Source organism: Anabrus simplex, chromosome 1, assembly GCF_040414725.1.
Source record: "Anabrus simplex isolate iqAnaSimp1 chromosome 1, ASM4041472v1, whole genome shotgun sequence".
NCBI lineage: Eukaryota > Metazoa > Arthropoda > Insecta > Orthoptera > Tettigoniidae > Anabrus > Anabrus simplex.
In genome coordinates this window covers 264,271,540-264,287,067 of record NC_090265.1, presented here as the reverse complement: position 1 = coordinate 264,287,067, position 15,528 = coordinate 264,271,540, and the positions used below count along the sequence as shown (strand labels likewise).

At 40.6% G+C, this 15,528-nt stretch overlaps 1 protein-coding gene across 1 annotated transcript in view; it reads left to right on the top strand.

Annotated features, from left to right (window-relative positions):
- Positions 1-14,660, top strand: part of tup (LIM1_Isl and LIM2_Isl domain-containing protein tup) — a 508,313-nt gene extending 493,653 nt beyond the window's left edge. Inside the window, exon 6 of the mRNA XM_067142241.2 lies at positions 14,336-14,660. Coding sequence (XP_066998342.1) covers positions 14,336-14,482 — 147 coding nt within the window. The 3' untranslated portion in view covers positions 14,483-14,660. The remainder of the gene's footprint in view (positions 1-14,335) is intronic.
- Positions 14,661-15,528: the final 868 nt, after the last annotated feature.

The following is a 15,528-nucleotide window of genomic DNA, read 5'->3' as shown; positions in this document are numbered from 1 at the left end:
TGGTTTTTATTTTTCGTGTCTGTCTGTTTGTTCCACCATCACGGCGAAACGCTGGATAGATCTCGACCAAACATCAAATTTAGAGTAGGCTATACTCATCCCGGGGAAGGTTTTGATATGCATGGGATTTAAAAATCTTTGAATAGACTAGAACAGATTTCCTCCATTTTCTCTTATGCTAGGCTATAGGTCTTCCGTAAAATCCTGGGACTGTATGTGAAACGTATCTTCATTATAAACAACTTTTGTTATGTTCATAATTTACCTTACTCTTCAAATGACGGAGAAAATGGCTATTTCCTGCGGGTATCATGCTCTGCATTGAGTGACCGACAGACCGAGAAGGAACCTACAGGTTATCACGGCAACGTCTCTGACTGCTTGCCAGCAGGGAAGTAACGTAGCCTGTTGGCATTTTCGTCATCATTCCTGTAAACTCGTGGTTGTCAATCGGCCGTTCTGTGGGATATCGTTAGAGGTTATAACCGTCCTCGAATAGCTTAGGTCATCTGTTTACCTAAGAATCCTTGTACCTAAACTTCTCCTTTGTTACATCTTTCTTATATCCGTAACTCATATCATTATAATTTATTGAGGGACATTTAATTTTCCAATAGCCTACCTCCACTTGGTATTTACATATTTGTCCTATCCGGTTGTCCTCAGGTAGGCCTATAATCTTACTATTTATTTCAACTTTCGTAACTGTATCACTTTCTTCCTTAATTTCTCCGCATGTATGCGAGGGCTGGACACTCTTTCCTTTGAGGAAAAAATCCAAGCTGTTAAAATGTATAACTTTTGGCCCCGGAAAATATCGAAAAATGGATGCATTTTAATGACGATGCAGACCTTCGTTTAGGGATAACTGGTGGCTAAACGGTAAGTCGTATTGCAAAACAGATAGCATAATCACCGTTCTATTTGGATAGATCAACAAATTTGGTCCAATGATTTATTTGTCTCGATTGTTGATACGTTAGATAGCGCTGCATTTCTCGGTTATAATCAAATCTTTCGAACTCGACTTCACTTGCATTACGAAAAAGGGCCTGCCTTTATAATTAAAACACTCTCCATCTCTGTTGTGATTGGCATTTGCCAAGTGAGCCTGCCGTTATAGTAGAAACTCCCGAACTTAATTGTGATTGGGAGCAGGAAATATGGCCTGCCATTATCCTCAAAACTTCTCCACTGCCTATCTTACATCGGAAAGAACGTATTCCGTCCTCCCTGTTTTGTTTCTAGGATAGCGCTAAGAGGCATGCGATTTTATATAATCGTAGGCCCTACTCACTGCCCTTACAGTCATATACGGAGAAATCCTTATACAATGTAGAATACCGTAGCGAAGCACGAGTACATTTGCTAGTTTTAGTATAAATATAAAAATTCCAAAAAAATGCGGCACCGATTTTTGTGCGTTTATTTTTTTTTAAATGTTTTTTCACACCAGCGCTAAAATGTCAATTTCTCCTTGCTCTCGCCGTAGGTCTCAGAGTGAGCTATCGGCATCAGAAATGTTCTTGGATGACATCCGTAGAGTGAAAATAAATTTATCTGGGCGATAAGTTTGACGCCGATAGCTCGTGCTGACATGACAGAGGCAAAGAAAAAGAAACAATTCTTCCCTGGTTCGAAAAAAATAAAACACGCAAAAACGGTGTCGTATATTTTCGGAATTTTTATATTTATTCTAAAATGGCCCCCACCTAATGCTAAGTGTACTGAAAAATATTGGTGGCGATACTTGCAACCAATTAGAGTATAGGGCATAAAATTTTTGATTTTTTTGGTGTAACCTTCCTAGAGTTAAAAAAAATGGTAACTTCTGCAGTTTTTGGACTAACTCAATGAAATCAGGCGACATATATCCTATTAGATGTGAGAGCTCAGGAAGAAAATTACAGAGGTCTAGTGGCACAATTTTAGGTTCTAGATGACATTTCATGATTTCTTTATGTGATCCTAAACTTTTGACTGGTAGGCCTACTGCAGTTGGAGGAGTATAAATTCGGAGAAAAAGCTTAACATTACGCCAGTGTCCGTAATTGCAAAGAAACTACCCCGTGCATGTGTCCTCATGAAGGTTAACTCATAAATGGGTCCAGCAATGTTTATGGTGTGAAATAATAGGCCTATTAATAATAATAATAATAATAATAATAATAATAATAATAATAATAATAATAATAATAATTTCGTGTGGCTGTTTCTAGCCAAGTGCAGCCCTTATAATGCAGACCCTCCAAATGAGGGTGGGCGGCATCTGCTATGTATAGGTAACTGCGTGTTATTGTGGTGGAGGGTAGTGTTAAATGTGTTGTATGTGAGTTGCAGGGATGTTGGGGACAACACAAACACCTAGCCCCCGGGCCATTGGAATTAACCAATGAAGGTTAAAATCCGCGACCCGGCCAGGAATCGAACCAGGGACCCTCTGAACGGAAGGCCAGTACGCTGACCATTCAGCCAACGAGTCGGGGCCTAATAATAATAATAATAGACTAATAATATCATTGGTTCCACTAAGTTAATTATTTTCATGGTTTTCGGAAACGCCAAGGCGCTGTAATTTTATCTCACATGAATTCTCATTTACACCACAATTTCGAGCGAATGGATACGATTGTTATACTCCAAGCAATTTGCTTCATGGTATTTTGATGGTTGAATAACATTGTCACTGGCTTGTTGGTTAAAATTTCAGCTAATGCATATGGGACTTTTGAATGTCATGGTACTTGGTTCGGGTATCATTTTAAACTGGAGGTCCTGTGGCTATGATTGCAGTGACAAGTTTTTTCTTCTCTACCTCGGAGAGATTTCTCTTCTAAAGGTAAAAGTCTTCCGAGATATCTCATAGAATTTCCCCCGGCGCACGTAAATGGCAGAGCCAGAGTTGCACATAAAACTTAAACAGGAGATCCTCCCAGAGCGGTCGGCACCGCCCCTTGCGGCTCGCCGGTGACCACACTTGGGCGTGTGACGTCACGCAATTGGCATGCTCGCATGCTCTGCTGCTGCCATCTTGGGTCCTTTCTGCTCCCGCCCGTCGTTCCCCCTCCCTCTGCTCTAAGACACGCAAGATTCCTGCTGTGCTACAAGCGCTTAATGGACAGTAAACGTGCACGCCAAGGCGAGGCACACCGTCGTGATTTGCTGCCGGCTCCACGAGGCGTGTGCCGACAGCGGCCGAACACGTAACTACTTGGTTAAATTATGAGACAGAACGGGGTAGGGGCCACACCGTCTTAAAATAATAATAATAATAATAATAATAATAATAATAATATCAGGTCAAGTACAGACACTTTCATACGGTAGTCAAGTCAGTTTGCCTTTACGCATTAGAAATCTTAACCAGATTGAGAACTTCACGGATAGAAAATGAAAGCAAAGTTCTTGACGAGAATCCTAGGGCCTAAGAGAATAGGCTATAGATTTACATTCTACCTCGGATCAAATATGGAACTCTGCGAAGAGTTCGAAGAGATATCAGTCAGCATGAAAAAGTGAATGCGGACTGGCAGGCTGGCGAACAGCTCATCCTCCAAGAGAAGAGGAAACCACAACCTCCCTTAGCTTCAAGTAGTACATCACGAATTGAAAAAGGCGAACATTACAAGGGAAAATGTCTGGGACGAAGTGATATTTTAGAACGAATGTCACACGGGTAAAGGATAAATCACCGGGCGAGTTGGTCGTGCGGTTAGAGGCGCGCGGCTGTGAGCTTGCATCCAAGAGATAGTGGGTTCTAATCCCACTGTCGGCAACCCTGACGATGGTTTTCCGTGGTTTCCTATTTTCACACCAGCCAAATGCTGGGGCTGTACCTTAATTAAGGCCACGGCCGCTTCCTCCCAACTCCTAGGCCTTTCCTATCCCATCGTCGCCATAAGACCTATCTGTGTCGGTGCGACGTAAAGACGCTATAAAAAAGGGATAATTCCCGAGAATGGTCTCCCTGCAGAAGAGTGGCTAAGAAGTCAGAAACTGAAGAATCTTTGGCAGGAAAGGAAGAAAGCACCTTCAAGAAGGAATAAAAGGCTGTTGGGTCTTCGTAGCACATACACGAATGTATCGATTAATAATAATAATAATAATAATAATAACAATAATAATAATAATAATAAGAAGAAGAAGAAGAAGATCACGATCAAACCCGTTATCTGAGAAGTAGAAGGTCAAGGTTCAATCGACTGCACCCCTGAAATCAGCAAGGAAATGTTTGATAAGAGTGTGAGTGTAGGAGTCGCATACCCTCACCAAATTCGACATGTTTCGTTGAGGTGATAGTACGCTCTCGGCTGCAGGTTCGAAGTCCCTTCACGCCATCTGATAAACTTGTGTGTCAAGGTCCTGCTTTCTCTGTCGATTCAATAGTACTGTACGCTCAGCGTACAGAATTTGAGGTAGATGGATTCTAAATCCTAAAGATTTTTTTTTTCTGGTTGAAGGCCTGATGTGTGCACCATTGTTCTCGTACTTCCTTACTTAAGCAACATAACGAACTATGGCTCTTACCATATTCACAACTCCACGGTTTTTGGAGGGGTCATTCTCACAGCCTTGTACAGAAGACACTAGATCGCCAATTACTTGTGCATCAGTGCAAGCATTTTCTGAGATAAGTAGCCTATATATTGCATATCATCGCTTCGCGGGCAGTGTCGCCTATCTGACAATAGACTAGGCCTACTCTTTCTATCCATTATTTTCTGGTCACGCCTCCCAGTCACATCTGGACACGCAGTCCATTAGAACGTTGTGTTCATTTTGCTATACTAACGTATAAAGGAAAATGAGCCTTAAAATGTAGGAGTCCATAAATACGTCGAGCAAATATACATTGCTACATTACGGCTCGGTAAAGTTCATTTTCCTTTACACATCTGCATAGGAAAATTAACACAACGAAAATTGTTCTGATGGACTGAATATCCATATGTTACTGGCATATGTGACCCAGTCTTAAGGAACTGCGGTAATGCTCGAGCAGGGCTACAAAAAAAAACGTGGCTAGATATCTGTTTCATTACAGTAGTCTTCTTGTCACGCTCAATGTCTCAGTGGGTCCCCACCCATTTTAACAAGTTCATTTTCAAGTGATTTTTGTGCTTAAGTCTAAATTTGTTCTAATTCTGTGCAAGGTAGCCTCAAAAGCAGCTTTGTGAAAGTCGCAATACTGGACATCATTAGGTTCCAATGCGACGTGCCGTTGTTATGATATGAAATGGAGGTAACAACTATAGAAAGAGACTGTTGAAATGTTCAGGCTGAGGCGCGCAAACAGTAAAAGCACTGGCTTTCTGAGCCCACTTTGGCGAATTCGATCCCCCCTCAGTCCGGTGGTATTTGAAGATGCTGGAATACGCTAGCCTCATGTCGGTAGAGGAGGCTGAGTACACTTACCTAGTGTTTCTTGAAGGATGCTATTTCGTAGAGCGTTCTTTATACGTCACAATTTCGAAAATACTCGTTGGGCGGAAAAGACAGCAACAGGAAAAGTTGGAAACAGGCAAAGCGCCGTGCATGAGTCTGGGACACTTGCAACTATGATTGAGTTTTTTACTACCGATATCTTTAGTAAGTCACAGCCCAACGTTTTCCTGGTGTGAAAATAGGAAACCACGGAAAAGCATATTCAGAGCTTCGAACCCATCATCTCCCGAATACAAGCTTGCAGCTACGCGACCCTAACTGCACGGCCAATTCGCTCTGTCAATTCCGAACTGACAGTCAATGAAGTGATAGTCGTTTGTGCACCCAGAGGAGTTGGGTACTGAATATTGTTCGAAATGTCACCCACTACATTCAATGCAGGCATCATATTCGGAGTTCATTGTGTACCTTCATTGTGTGTGTCCGGCTACATGGCTAAATGGTTAGCGTGCTGACCTTTGGTCACAGGGGTCCCGGGTTCGATTCCCGGCAGGGTCGGGAAATTTAACCATAATTGGTTAATTTCGCTGGCACGGGGGCTGGGTGTAGGTGTCGTCTCCATCATCATTTCATCCTCATCACGACGCGCAGGTCGCCTACGGGAGTCAAATAAAAAAAGACCTGCATCTGACGAGCCGAACTTGTCTTCGGACACTCCTGGCACTAAAAGCCATACGCCATTTCATTTCATTTCATTTCATTTCATTGTGTGTACAAACACCTATCACTTCATTGATTGACAGTCCTAAATTGTTTAGGAATTAGAGTAACTCTTGGATAAATAAATCAAGTAAATTTTTCGTTGTATCGTTCCTGATTTCCTAACATTCTAAGGCTTGCCATGACTCAGGGTTTCCTCCTAGATTGTACATTTCTATTCGAAAGTGGTTGTATTTCGACCGCTCTATAAACTACCTCAGTTTCTGCGTAACCTTTTCAATCATCCTATGTAGGCCTAATATTTGTGAGCGAATACGTAAGATGGACAGCAGACAGTGGTATGATGCAATTAAAAAGCTGGTTTTGTTCCACCTAGATCAGTACGGTACACTGCTATTCAATAGGACTGATACAAAATATTATCTAACAGTATACATGTTTCGACCCTTTTGGTTAAGCAAAATCTCGTTAGAGAGGTGAGATCCCTCGCTGAGTCCGAAGGAAAAAAACCAGTCCTGAAGGGTAAACAGATTAAGAAAGAAAGAAAGTGTAATGGTGTGATGGTAAACGGAAGGAAATGTTAGGTTGTAAGTTTCAACAAGAGGAAAAGTGCTCTCAGTTCTAATGACTGTGTCGATGGGGTAAAAGTATGTACGTCACGCGGATCTCTGTAAGTACTTAGGTATTAACATAAGGGAAGAGCTTCAATGGGGTAATCACATTAGTGAGGTTGTAAATATAGTTATAACGGTATTTGGGGGTTGTAGTAAGTATGTAAGGGAGAGGATCTGGTAAGACCCCGATTAGAGTATGCTTTCAGTGTATGGAACCCTCAACAGGATTCCTTGGTTCGAGAACTGGGAAATATCCAAAAGAAAGAAGGGCGATTTGTTCTGGGTGATTTCTGACAAAAGAATAGTTACAAAATTGTTGCAAACTTTGGTCTGGGAAGAGCTGGGATTAAGGATACGAGCTGCTCGACTAAGCAGGACACAATATGAAGATAAATTTGGAATCCAAGAGGACTAATTTGGGGCTAATATTCATTTATAGGAAGGGGACGTAGGAATTGTAATAGTTTATGAAGGGACGCGTGCGATACATTTCCAACTTCTTTGAAATCATTTAAGGAAGGTTTAGGCAAACAATTGATACGAAATCTGCCACCTGTGTGACAGCCCTCAATGCAGGCCAGTGATTGATTGACCGGGCGAGTTGGCCGTGCGGTTAGGGGCGTGCAGCTCTGAGCTCGCATCCGGGAGATAGTGGGTTCGAACCGCACTGTCGGCAGCTCTGAAGATGGTTTTCCGTGGTTTCCCATTTTCACACCAGGAAAATGCTGGGGCTGTGCCTTAATTAAGGCCACGGCCGCTTCCTTCCAATTCCTAGGCCTGTCCTGTCCCATCGTCGCCATAAGACCTCTCTGTGTCGGTGCGACGTAAAGCAAATAGCAAAAATTGATTGATTGATTGATTGATTGATTGATTGATTGATTGATTGATTGATTGATTGATTGATTGATTGATTGATGTCTGTTATAATTTTGTCAGCTGGACATTTTCCTTTTTCCTTACACCCCGACTTTAACGGTATGGAGAACTATAGGACTTCTATTCTTCAAAATTCCACCTATCCTGGGCCAGATCGAAGTCACGATCGTGATTAGAAGACGCTAGCTTGCTAACCACTTGGAGTAGAATTCAGTAGAGTATAAGCAGTCATAGGACTTCGTCATGCCTGTGCATGAACAGATGATATTCGGTGATTCTCTGTTCGCAGAAAGCTCGACGGAGATGAAGACCTGCACAAGAGCTCTTCTCCAAGACAGCTTCCTCCCCAAACCCTCCATCCACTCTACTCCCAGATGGATTAAAAAGTTCAGTTGTCTCTCCTTCTTCCTTTTAATTTTCCTCTTTACTTTCTTAATTTGTTTCATCGCAGCAAAAGAAGGAGGATTATAACTTTTCACTAAAGGAGTCTTATAAAATTTGTCTGTCTGTGTCTATCAGAGACCGAGCTGTAATTAACTAAATTGGACTCTAGTGTTCCAACTTTGAGCGAGCGCACATTCATCGCTCATTATTTCTCTCAGCCTTTGTAAAGCAGAACTGCAGATAAACGAGCTGGTGTAACATTCATTGGTTTTGCCAGCCACTCTTCTATTTTGTTCTATGCTGAAAGAGAATAGGTCTATGTCAAAACAAAACTGGAAAGTTGAGGAGTCCATGGTGACCACTATATACGGCTTTATGAGATGAATGGACTTGACTCCACCGCTTACCGTTCTACAAACTACTTCAAATACATTCGACGAAAACGTTCGATATCTGATTCCTCCTGACCACTACACAGTAGATTATTTCCGGAACTGCATTCTATCAGTACCATGTAAAAGAAAAGAAAGGGAAACAGTTTTCTTGAAAGCACCCTGTATAACACAACAGTAAAATGTTAATTTAAAATTGCAAGCATATTTATAATATTTTTATGTCCAACTTACTCACTTTACTTTTTAAGAGGAACTTTAACTTATCCCAAGTATTAATTACCAAGAGGTTAAGCTTGGACTAACATTGCATAACTATTTACTATGTATTTTGATTTTTGATTTCATTCTTAGAATTGATTAGGATCAAGTAGTATCATACACTGCATATTTTCATTTATTGCAGTATTTAGTTACATTATTATGTTTATACTTGCTGTCCGACTCACTGGTTGAGTGGTCAGCATTGAGGCCTTCGGTTCAGAGGGTCCCGGATTCGATTCCCGGCCGGGTCGGGGATTTGAATCGCTTGTGATTAATTATTCTGGCTCGGGCACTGGATGCTTGTATTTGTCCCAACACTTTCATCTTCATATTCAGACAACGCACTACACTACCAACCACCACAGAAACACGCAGTAGATTACATCCCTCCATATGGGGTTGGCGTCAGGAAGGACATCTGGCCGTAAAACAGGGTCAAATCCACATGTTCGACACAGTTCGCACCCGTGACCCCGCAGATGTGGGAAAAGCGGCAGAAGAAGAAGAAGAAGATTGTGTTTATACCTGTTCTTTAAAATGTTCGAATTTTCTTTAACTTGAGGTTAACTTTAATGATCCTAATTATGCTTTATTCAATTTAACTTAAATTATGCCAGTATTGAATACTAATTTAGTTTGTTACTTGAAAATGAAAATGAAAACCTACAACCTGTTTTCCAGTCAATGACCGGGTCAGGGATGTAATGAATGAAGCAGATATAGGCTATTAGTACGATGGGGTCGCCACTCCCAAAGTGATTTATTAATGAGTGATAGATGCTATGAAATGAAAACGCAGAGGGTTGCTGGAATGAAAGATGACAGGGAAAACCGGAGTACCCGGAGGAAAACCTGTCCTGCCTCCACTTTGTCCAGCACAAATCTCACATGGAGTGACCGGGATTTGAACCACGGTATCCATCGGCGAGAGGCCGACGCGCTGCCGTCTGAGCCACGGAGGCTCTTAGTTTGTTACTTATTTAAATTCATTATTAATATATTAGTTCTAATTTATTTTAACTCTTTGGCCTATGCGGACTACTTGGTTTTACTTAATGACCGAAAAACTACAGTCTAATATCTTGGAAATTGAAAATAGGTGCGTTGAGTATGGTATCAAGACTAAATTGATGTCAGTAGGTAAGAAATATAAGAGAATTCAATGTCAGCTTAGAGACACAAAACTGTAATAGTAGATAACTTCAAGTATTTATGATGTGTTTTCTCCCAGGATGGTAGTAAGTTAACTTATAGTAAGTGAGATTAAATCGAGGTGCAGTAAAGTTAATGCATAGAGCTTGCAGTTGCGATCAGCAGTGTTCTGTAAGAAGGAAGTCAGCTCCTAGACGAAACTATGTATCGTCTGTTTTCAGACCAAATTGCTTTACGAGAATGAAAGCTAGGTTGACTCAGGATATCTTATTCATAAGTTAGAAGTAACAGACATGAAAGTAGCAAGAATGATTGCTGGTACAAACAGGCAAGAACAATGACAGGAGGGTAAACAGAATGAAGAGATAAAGGATAAGTGAGGAATGAACTCGATGGATGAAACCGGCTTCGGTGGTGGGGTCATGTGAGGCGAATTGAGGAGGATAGGTTACCTATATAGGAGAATAATGGACCCTGTTATGGAGGGTAAGAGAACTAGGGTGAGACCAAGATGACGATGTTTAGACTCAGTTTCTAACGATTTAAAGAGGTATAGAACTAAACGAGGCCACAGAACTAGTTACAAATAGAGGATTGTGGTGGCGGTTGGTAAATTCACAGAGTCTTGCAGACTGAACGTTGAAAGGCATAACAGTCTAGAATGAAGATGTATGTGTGTATTTTAATTTTCTATTGTAAACAATGTCGTTGGCCATTCAATGGCCATTGAATAAGCCACTAATAAATAAATAAATAAATAAATAAATAAATAAATAAATAAATAAATAAATAAATAAATAAATGTTTACATTTTAATAATAATTATTACTATTACTATTTTATATTCTAATAGGCATTTATTATTTAGCTTAACAGTATTTTAAATGTACAAAAATACGAATACCTATGCCTTTTTAGACTGATTTTTCGCACTTGGAAGTACTCAAGGAAAGAGGGGAGCTACAATACAACTTACATAACGTACATAACGTAAGTTCACCGTGCGAATCTGACCGGTATAATTAAGGGATCACGACACAACATCTCTGATGTTATAGAAGAACTTCTTGAGTGGAAAGAGATTCTTTTTTTTTTTTTTTTTTTTTTTGAGTAATGGGCACGTTACAGAATATGACAAAGCTGTTGAAGACTTCGTTAATTTTTTGAGCAAGAGTCTAAACATCTTACCGGGACCAAAACACCCTGCTACTAAATATTAAGAAGCCAGGAGGAAAATAAAATCTCGTCAACAACAACAACAAAACTTTCAGTAAAATATATAATCCAGAACGTGCGACGAAAAGTGTCCGTAAAAACGTAAAGCTAGATACAATTATGGAGTCACTCAATATCCATTCTACAACCAAAGAAGAAAGGCAATAAGTCGCGATCTGGATGATAAATATAAAACGTGTCCAATTGAATGTAAAGAGATACATGAGCATTTCATGCAAACATTTTCTGTGAAAAATTCAAAGGTAAGGAGTGAATATACAACTAAACTGAGTGAAACTGATCCAGTATAACTGGACAATACATACAGTACCACCATCTCTGAGCAAGAAATATCATTAGCAACTCGCCGAATCGCTTTTGACACCACAGCAGGACCTTGTTAGAGTCATTAGGGATGATTCTCTCTGCGAAATAATTGCTATGATTGTGGCAAGAATGCTAACAACAGGGGAGGTACCAGCTTGCTTAAAGAAGGCTCGAACGATTTTGTTGCACAAAAATGGTGACGCTAGCGACCTTTCTAATTGGAGACCAATAACAATTTACTCGGTTATTAGGCAGGTTATTGAAAGAGTTGTCGACGGACACTTGCGATCTTTCGTAAATTTTAACCATCATGAAAGGGAATTTAGTAATCAGCCAGGAACTCTAATTAATACATCTATATTACAAAGAATCCTCCAAACATCAAAAGCGAAAAAAGATGATGTCACAGTAGGCCCTAGATATGTCGAAGGCATTCGATTATATAGGCCACAAACATCTCAGAATGACTCCAGCTGATGAACCTATTTCTTATAAACTGACCGACTTAATAACGAACTTACAAACAGATACCACCACTCAAGTAGAGACGTTGAAAGGGAAAACCAAACCGATCTCTCAACGAAGAGGAGTCTTGCAAGGTTCTCCATTGTCACCAGCTTTGTATAATCTATCCACACACTACATTTTCGATCAAAGTTTGCAAGAAAGCGTATTTTTGCAGTATGTTAAATCACTCTAACCACATTTACTACCTCTGACAGTTATAAACTTTGATGACGACTCTTTCGTTATAGGGAGGAATAATGAGGCAGTACTTGAACTGACAAGGATGGCACAATAAATTGGCCTATGTATATGTATTAAAAAGGGGAAAGTTAAGAACGATTTGATGATCTAAAAACACTGTAATCCACTGCTTAAAACAAGGAGAAGAAGTCAAATATCTTGGCATACCTTTCAGAGACCACCGTTTCTTTGAAATGACATCTTGCATGCAATTCAAAACCTACTCAGTGACAGAAGAAACACAGCGGCTTCACAAAGGAAAATTTTATCAGTCTTCATAGACTATACAAAAGCCTTTTACATAATAGACAGGAAAAAACTAATGTCAAAACTCTAAATTATGATTGGAAATCAAAACCCCCTTACAGTTATAATACGAAAAATTCTAGCATACAACCAGATTACCATAGACGATGCGACCTGCAAAACAAAGGAAATCACCCATACTAATGGAGTGCAGCAAGGAGACCTCCTCAGCCCCATATTATTCAATATTGCCACCGCGGATGTAAGAACAGCAATCAGAGAAAGAGCGAAGGATGCCGTGATCTACATATATGCAGATGACATGGTCCTAGGGTCAACAAAGAAGGAAGAGCTCCAACACGCCTTCTCAACGTTGGCTGAATGGCAGGAAATAACAGTTCGAAAATAAACTGGACAAAAACTCAAAATATGGTTTTTCGGAAAGGTGGACGAAATGCAGCAAACGACAATGTAGAATACGAAGACGGAAAAGTGGAAATATTAGGCCTAAATTCATTCAAATGCGTGGGAATAACCTTACAGACTACTGGGACGTTCAGACTACACATAAAAGACAGCCATGAAAACCAAGTAGACCTACGACATCAACAATTTACAGCAGTTATCCTATGCGCCTATTCGGCACAAAGATCCTACCAATACTCACCTATGGAATCCATTTGATATGGGAAAGACTAACAAAGAAAGACCTGGCCACCATTGAAGAAAGCAAAATTCCTCAAAACCATAATGGGAATGTCAAAATACACGCGTTCCCGTCTAACATACAAACTAGCACGAGAAGCCTTCCTTATTGAAGAACTGAGGATAAAACTACCATTACCATCCACAAAGAATGTAGAAGCACACCTAGCGGAGAGACGGAAGAAGAGAGAAGAAAATCCGTTAGAGTTCTACAGCACAGGTGCCATGTTGGATCGAAATTGGACGAACGCCAACCAGAAGCTAAGACATGTGTTAATAAAACTAGCAGTGCACGGGTACCACCATAAAATAAGTAAAAATGTCTTATCACGATCCAAATGAAAACTGTGAGTGCTCGTTGTGTGAGCACTTCTGTGACATATACCGTATCACATCACAAAGTATAAAAACAACGAGAAATCTTTATGAGATTATAGCAAAGACTAAATTGGTCAATAATCTAGGTAATGCTCTTTCGTGCGCTTCTCTAATAATAATAAATCTTGTCATAAATAACCTTCACAATAAAACATAATCGTTGGAATCCTCGCCTCTGCTTACATATGACAATGGTCGTCTAGATTAAATTAAATCTAATTTAATTTGATTTATGTGTATCATGTAGTCTGAGGTAAGCCTATTGTTATTTGCTGATGATGATTATCATTTTAAAGAAAATTCGGCCTACAACTAAACAACTAATCCTGGTATCTGAACAGTGAATTGAATGTAGGCCCTATTTGAGGGAAAATAGGAACTCTTCTATAGCTGTTACCAGATTATTTTAGGTTGAAAAACATACTGTACGTATGTGTGTCAACAGAACCCAAGTTGTAGTAGCTGTCTGGCTTCTGTGAATTGCAGAGAATTAAGTGTGATGTAGTTGAGAAACTTTACTATTTTCTCTGAACCCAATTTTGAAGGATAATATGTTCACCTCTTTGAATATTATATAGGAACTTTACTATGTTCTATGAACACTATTTTGAAAGATAAGATGTTCACCTCTTTGAATATTATATAGGAACTTTACTATGTTCTATGAGCCCAATTCTGAAGGATAATATGTTCATCTGTTTGAATATTTTAGAGAAAATTACATTCCCTATTCACCAACAGATAAAATTCATGTTGAACAAATCTTTAGGGCAAAATTCTTAGTTGCCTCTGCTATCCTGATAAATTGCAGGTAGGGTATAATATTATAACTACCTGCGGACGCCCATATCTCCCCAGAAGAATTCCCTGCCCTTTACTTTACCAGTGATCTTTGCCTTTATGCCTGACCATCAGTTGTTCTTGTTGCAGATGCACGGGTACGACCTGCACGGGGCGCCGCCCCCGCACGACCTGGGACCGCCCCCCAGTGACATGGCGCACCCTGATTCCACGGACTCGTACGTGACGTACCTGGAGAGCGACGACAGTCTCCATCACGACGCGTCCAGCCCATAACGGCCGCGCCATCGGAGGACTGCAGTTCCGCACCTAACTTATACGTAATGGACATCTGGAACTGAGCTCTCGCCAGGACCAGCGGCACTACCCACTCCGCACTGAGCTCAGAATTGTGATCACTTTACCAAGAACCATGTGCATTCAATAAGAGTCACTAGCTCCCACACGAACTAAAAAGTCTTATAGCCCATATAAACACGAGGGGAACTTTCATTGTAAATTGCTGTTTTACACTTAGTTTCTGTCTGACTCGTTGGCTGAATGGTCAGCGTACTGACCTTCGGTTCAGTGGGTCCCGGGTTCGATTCCCGGCCGGGTCGGGGATTTTAACCTCCATTGGTTAATTCCAATGGCCCGGGGGCTGGGTGTTTGTGCTGTCCCCAACATCCCTGCAACTCACACACCATACATAACACTATCCTCCACCACAATAACACACAGTTACCTACACATGGCAGATGCCGCCCACCCTCATCGGAGAGTCTGCCTTAGAAGGGCTGCACTCGGCTAGTAATAGCCACACGAAATTTTTTAAAAAACTTAGTTTCTATTCACGAAATACCATAGCCGAATGTACACCTATTATTTTCGCAGCCAAACGCGCCAAGACAGGATGAGGGGTTAAGAATTCATAGGTTCGATTCCGGCGGCTTTAATGAATACGATTTTATTTGAATTTACCCATACTCACTGAGATCTATCTCTAGGCTCAAATAGTTTTCACTTTCATAGACTACTGCAGGGACCACAATAAAACAAAATCAGGCAGTTAGAAAGGACTAATGATGAAGGATGTTCCCAACTTCAAAATGAGATAGTTATTGTAACACTTTTAACTCCCAAACTGAGCGTCTCATGTCTACAATGAGTATAGCGATTTCCGCTTCTGACGGTGTCTGCTGGTTAGACCCCTACCCTTAAGCTGACTTCATCCAATGTTACTTAACTTTAGAGATCTCACGTGAGCTTGTGTTTCAACATGGGTACGTCATTGTGTCAGAATCTCTTAATAAGTCAAAAATCTTAATCTCTTCGCGAAAAAT